The following is a 5,592-nucleotide window of genomic DNA, read 5'->3' as shown; positions in this document are numbered from 1 at the left end:
TGTGTCTACACAGTAGTCAAGGTTCTTAGATGCTGTGTCAACACAGTAGTCAAGGTTCTTAGATGCTGTGTCCACACAGTAGTCAAGGTTCTTTGATGCTGTGTCTTCACAGTAGTCAAGGTTCTTAGATGCTGTGTCTACACAGTAGTCAAGGTCTTAATGCTTTGTCTACACATGTACAGTGGTCAAGGTTCTAAGATGCTGTGTCAACACAGTAGTCAAGGTTTTTAGATGCTGTGTCTACACAGTAGTCAAGATTCTTAGATGCTGTGTCCACACAGTAGTCAAGATTCTTAGATGCTGTGTCTGCACAGTAGTCAGGATTCTTAGATGCTGTGTCTACACAGTAGTCAAGGTTCTTAGATGCTGTGTCTACACAGTAGTCCAGATTCTTAGATGCTGTGTCCATACAGTTGTCAATGTCTTATGATGCTGTGTCTACACAGTAGTCCAGATTCTTAGATGCTGTGTCTACACAGTAGTCAAGGTTCTAAGATCCTCAGTCCCCAGAGTAGTCAAGGTTCTAAGATGCTGTGTCCACACAGTTGTCAAGGTCCTTAGATGCTGTGTCCCCACATTAGTCAAGGATCTTAGATGATGTGTTTACACAGTAGTCAATGTTCTTAGTTGCTGTGTCTACAGAGTGGTCAAGGTTCTTAGATGCTGTGTCTACACAGTAATCAAGGTTCTTAGATGCTGTGTCTACACAGTAGTCAAGGTTCTAAGATCCTCAGTCCCCAGAGTAGTCAAGGTTCTAAGATGCTGTGTCCACACAGTTGTCAAGGTCCTTAGATGCTGTGTCCCCACGTTAGTCAAGGATCTTAGATGATGTGTTTACACAGTAGTCAAGGTTCTTAGATGCTGTGTCCAGACAGTAGTAGAGGTTGTGAGTTGCGGTGTCTACACAGTAGCCACGGTTCATAGATGCTGTGTCTACACAGAAGTCAATGTTAATATATGCTGTGTCTACACAGTTGTCAATGTTCTTAGATGCTGTGTCTATACAGTAGTCAAGGTTAATAGATGCTGTGTCTACACAGTAGTCAAGGTTGATAGATGCTGTGTCTACACAGTAGTCAAGGTTGTTAGATACTGTATCTATACAGTAGTCAAGGTTCTTAGATGCTGTGTCTACACAGTAGTCAAGGTTATTAGATGCTGTGTCTACAAAGTATTCAAGGTTCTAAGATCCTCAGTCCCCAGAGTAGTCAAGGTTCTAAGATGCTGTGTCCACACAGTTGTCAAGGTCCTTAGATGCTGTGTCCCCACATTAGTCAAGGTTCTTAGATGATGTGTTTACACAGTAGTCAATGTTCTTAGTTGCTGTGTCTACAGAGTGGTCAAGGTTCTTAGATGATGTGTCTACACAGTAATCAAGGTTCTTAGATGCTGTGTCTACACAGTAGTCAAGGGTCTTAGATGCTGTGTCCAGACAGTAGTAGAGGTCGTGAGTTGCGGTGTCAACACAGTAGCCACGGTTCATAGATGCTGTGTCTACACAGAAGTCAATGTTAATAGATGCTGTGTCTACACAGTAGTCAATGTTCTTAGATGCTGTGTCTACACAGTAGTCAAGGTTATTAGATGCTGTGTCTACACAGTCGTCAAGGTTCTTAGATGCTGTGTCAACACAGTAGTCAAGGTTCTTAGATACTGTGTCTATACAGTAGTCAAGGTTCTTAGATGCTGTGTCTACATAAAAGTCAAGGGTCTGAGATGCTGTGTCTACACAGTAGTCAAGGGTAATAGATGCTGTGTCTACACAGAAGTCAATGTTCTTAGATGCTGTGTCTATACAGTAGTCAAGGTTAATAGATTCTGTGTCTACACAGTAGTCAAGGTTATTAGATGCTGTGTCTACACAGTCGTTAAGATTTTTAGATGCTGTGTCTACAGTTGTCAAAACTCATGGTTCAAAGATACTGTGTCTACACTGTAGTCAAGGTTCTTAGATGCTGTGTCTACATAGTAGTCATGGTTCTAAGATGCTGTGTCCTACAGTAGTCTAGTGAAGGTTGTTAAATGCCGTGTCCTACAGTAGCCTAGTCAAGGTTGTTAGATGCCGTGTCCTACAGTAGCCTAGTCAAAGTTGTTAAATGCCGTGTCCTACAGTAGCCTAGTGAAGGTTGTTAAATGCCGTGTCCTACAGTAGCCTAGTCAAGGTTGTTAGATGCCGTGTCCTACAGTAGACTAGCGAAGGTTGTTAAATACCGTGTCCTACAGTAGCCTAATCAATTTTCTTAGATGCCGTGTCCTACAGTAGCCTAGTCAAGGTTGTTAGATGCTGTGTCCAAGTAAAAGAGGAGAGTATAGTCCTCCTTACCAGCTAAGGCCTAGTCAAGGTTGTTAGATGCTGTGTCCTACGGTAGCCTAGTCAAGGTTGTTAGATGCTGTGTCCTACGGTAGCCTAGTCAAGGTTGTTAGATGCTGTGTCCTACGGTAGCCTAGTCAAGGTTGTTAGATGCTGTGTCCTACAGTAGACTAGCGAAGGTTGTTAAATACCGTGTCCTAAAGTAGCCTAATCAATTTTCTTAGATGCCGTGTTCTACAGTAGCCTAGTCAAGGTTGTTAGATGCTTTGTCCTACAGTAGCCTAGTCAAGGTTGTTAGATGCTGGGTCCTACAGTAGCCTAGTCAAGGTTGTTAGATGCCCTTGTTAAATGCCGTGTCCTACAGTAGCCTAGTCAAGTTTGTTAGATGCCGTGTCCTACAGTAGACTAGCGAAGGTTGTTAAATACCGTGTCCTAAAGTAGCCTAATCAATTTTCTTAGATGCCGTGTTCTACAGTAGCCTAGTCAAGGTTGTTAGATGCCCTGTCCTACAGTAGCCTAGTCAAGGATGTTAGATGCTGTGTCCTACAGTAGCCTAGTCAATGTTGTTAGATGCTGTGTCCTACAGTAGCCTACTCAAGGTTGTTAGATGCTGTGTCCTACAGTAGACTAGCGAAGGTTGTTAAATACCGTGTCCTACAGTAGCCTAACCAATTTTCTTAGATGCCGTGTCCTACAGTAGCATAGTCAAGGTTGTTAGATGCTGTGTCCTACAGTAGACTAGCGAAGGTTGTTAAATGCCGTGTCCTACAGTAGCCTAGTCAAGTTTGTTAGATGCCGTGTCCTACAGTAGACTAGCGAAGGTTGTTAAATACCGTGTCCTAAAGTAGCCTAATCAATTTTCTTAGATGCCGTGTTCTACAGTAGCCTAGTCAAGGTTGTTAGATGCCCTGTCCTACAGTAGCCTAGTCAAGGTTGTTAAATGCCGTGTCCTACAGTAGCCTAATCAATTTTCTTAGATGCCGTGTTCTACAGTAGCCTAGTCAAGGTTGTTAGATGCTGGGTCCTACAGTAGCCTAGTCAAGGTTGTTAGATGCCCTTGTTAAATGCCGTGTCCTACAGTAGCCTAGTCAAGTTTGTTAGATGCTGTGTCCTACAGTAGCCTAGTCAGGGTTGTTAGATGCTGTGTCCAAGTAAAAGAGGAGAGTATAGTCCTCCTTACCAGCTAAGGCCTAGTCAAGGTTGTTAGATGCTGTGTCCTACAGTAGACTAGCGAAGGTTGTTAAATACCGTGTCCTACAGTAGCCTAATCAATTTTCTTAGATGCCGTGTTCTACAGTAGCCTAGTCAAGGTTGTTAGATGCTGGGTCCTACAGTAGCCTAGTCAAGGTTGTTAGATTCTGTGTCCTACAGTAGCCTAGTCAAGGTTGTTTGATTCTGTGTCCAAGTAAAAGAGGAGAGTATAGTCCTCCTTACCAGCTAAGGCCTAGTCAAGGTTGTTAGATGCTGTGTCCTACGGTAGCCTAGTCAAGGTTGTTAGATGCTGTGTCCTACGGTAGCCTAGTCAAGGTTGTTAGATGCTGTGTCCTACGGTAGCCTAGTCAAGGTTGTTAGATGCTGTGTCCAACAGTAGCCTAGTCAAGGTTGTTTGATGCTGTGTCCTACAGTAGCCTAGTCAAGGATGTTAGATGCTGTGTCCTACAGTAGCCTAGTCACGGTTGTTAGATGCTGTGTCCTACAGTAGCCTACTCAAGGTTGTTAGATGCTGTGTCCTACAGTAGACTAGCGAAGGTTGTTAAATACCGTGTCCTAAAGTAGCCTAATCAATTTTCTTAGATGCCGTGTTCTACAGTAGCCTAGTCAAGGTTGTTAGATGCTGGGTCCTACAGTAGCCTAGTCAAGGTTGTTAGATGCCCTGTCCTACAGTAGCCTAGTCAAGGTTGTTAGATGCCCTTGTTAAATGCCGTGTCCTACAGTAGCCTAGCCGAGGTTGTTAGATGCCGTGTCCTACAGTAGACTAGTCAAGGTTGTTAAATGCTGTGTCCTACAGTAGCCTAGTCAAGGTTGTTAGATGCTGTGTCCAAGTAAAAGAGGAGAGTATAGTCCTCCTTACCAGCTAAGGATAGGGGGAGTTTCCATTAAGTCTAGTGTTACGATGTCCGCTCGGAGAGGGCGAGGTCGCTAGTTCGAGCGACAGCGCGGTCAGGGTATTTTTTTTATTACTCCTTCGAATTACAGATTTGGTGCCTCATGTTTTTAAGGCCACTATATATATAAACGTTTGAAATTAGACATCTGATTGTGATTTAAAACCATTTATTTTCTTATCACTCACCACATTAATGAAAAATCACACTCATGTGACCACAAATAACCTGTGGTCCAGTTCAGTAATCATGGTTCTTAGATGCTATGTCTACACACAAGTTCTTACATACTACACTCACAGTGGTCAATGTTCTCATATGCTAAGCTCTCGCGGTTGGGTTTTACATCGCTTAGATCTTCAATTGGCAGATTACATATAAATACCTAATTATATATATAATAAAGCAATTTCACGATCGCGATCAAGACCGAGGACGGAGGAACCTTGACCACATTATAGTATACCACGAGCTGACTATCAAAGGATTGTTAATCTTGTACATATTTCGTGTATATTGTCAGAATAAATCTGTGTTTTTGCTTTTACTGCAAAACCTAAATATTGTGCTGACGATCTTAAAAGTTCATATGCTGTCTGTCTCTTGACCTCCCAATACCTTCTATATAATTATACATGTATCTGTCAAGTGATGAAAACTATCTCCATGCTGTGAAGCTCTGTTTGCTTAATGTCTCATCATTTCTCCAACAAAATAACACAAAAAAATTGTGATTGGCGAAAAATTGGCTCACTTTTTAGGAAGTGGCCGCAATTTTTTATTCATATTCTGAAAAATTTGGATAAAAACTTCTTTTACTAATTCTTGATCTTAGTAACACATGATTTCGAAAAAATCCAATTATTTCTTCAAACAAATTAAAATGTCTATAAAATATAAGCAAAGGTGAGCGGAAGAAAAAACCATCCGCCAATAGTATACATATATGCAATGACAATAGTATACATATATGCAATGACAATAGTATAAATATATGCAGTGTCTGACAAAGACTCTAGTCACTGATCTTTGAGAATGTACATTCATATATCATTTGATAAATTTAAACAAGTAAATACAAACAAAAAACAGGGCGGGATGGGAGGGCAAGCACAAGATGTTGAAAATTCAAATAAATTGCTGCGACTGTATAAATAAAGATGGCGATCTTCTGAA

At 41.6% G+C, this 5,592-nt stretch overlaps 1 protein-coding gene across 1 annotated transcript in view; it reads right to left on the bottom strand.

The window, feature by feature from the left end:
- Nucleotides 1–808: 808 nt before the first annotated feature.
- The window catches only part of LOC110445940 (fibropellin-1-like), a 7,991-nt gene continuing 3,207 nt past the window's right edge, over nucleotides 809–5,592 (bottom strand). The window contains exons 2-3 of the mRNA XM_021490831.1: nucleotides 1,303–1,890; nucleotides 809–1,164 (exon numbers count right to left, since the gene is read on the bottom strand). Of these exons, the coding sequence (XP_021346506.1) occupies nucleotides 809–1,164; nucleotides 1,303–1,890 (944 nt within the window). The remainder of the gene's footprint in view (nucleotides 1,165–1,302; nucleotides 1,891–5,592) is intronic.

The sequence above is a fragment of the Mizuhopecten yessoensis genome, unplaced genomic scaffold, assembly GCF_002113885.1.
Source record: "Mizuhopecten yessoensis strain PY_sf001 unplaced genomic scaffold, ASM211388v2 scaffold2423, whole genome shotgun sequence".
NCBI lineage: Eukaryota > Metazoa > Mollusca > Bivalvia > Pectinida > Pectinidae > Mizuhopecten > Mizuhopecten yessoensis.
Note: the sequence above shows the minus strand (reverse complement) of the source record. Positions and strands in the feature narration are given on the sequence as shown.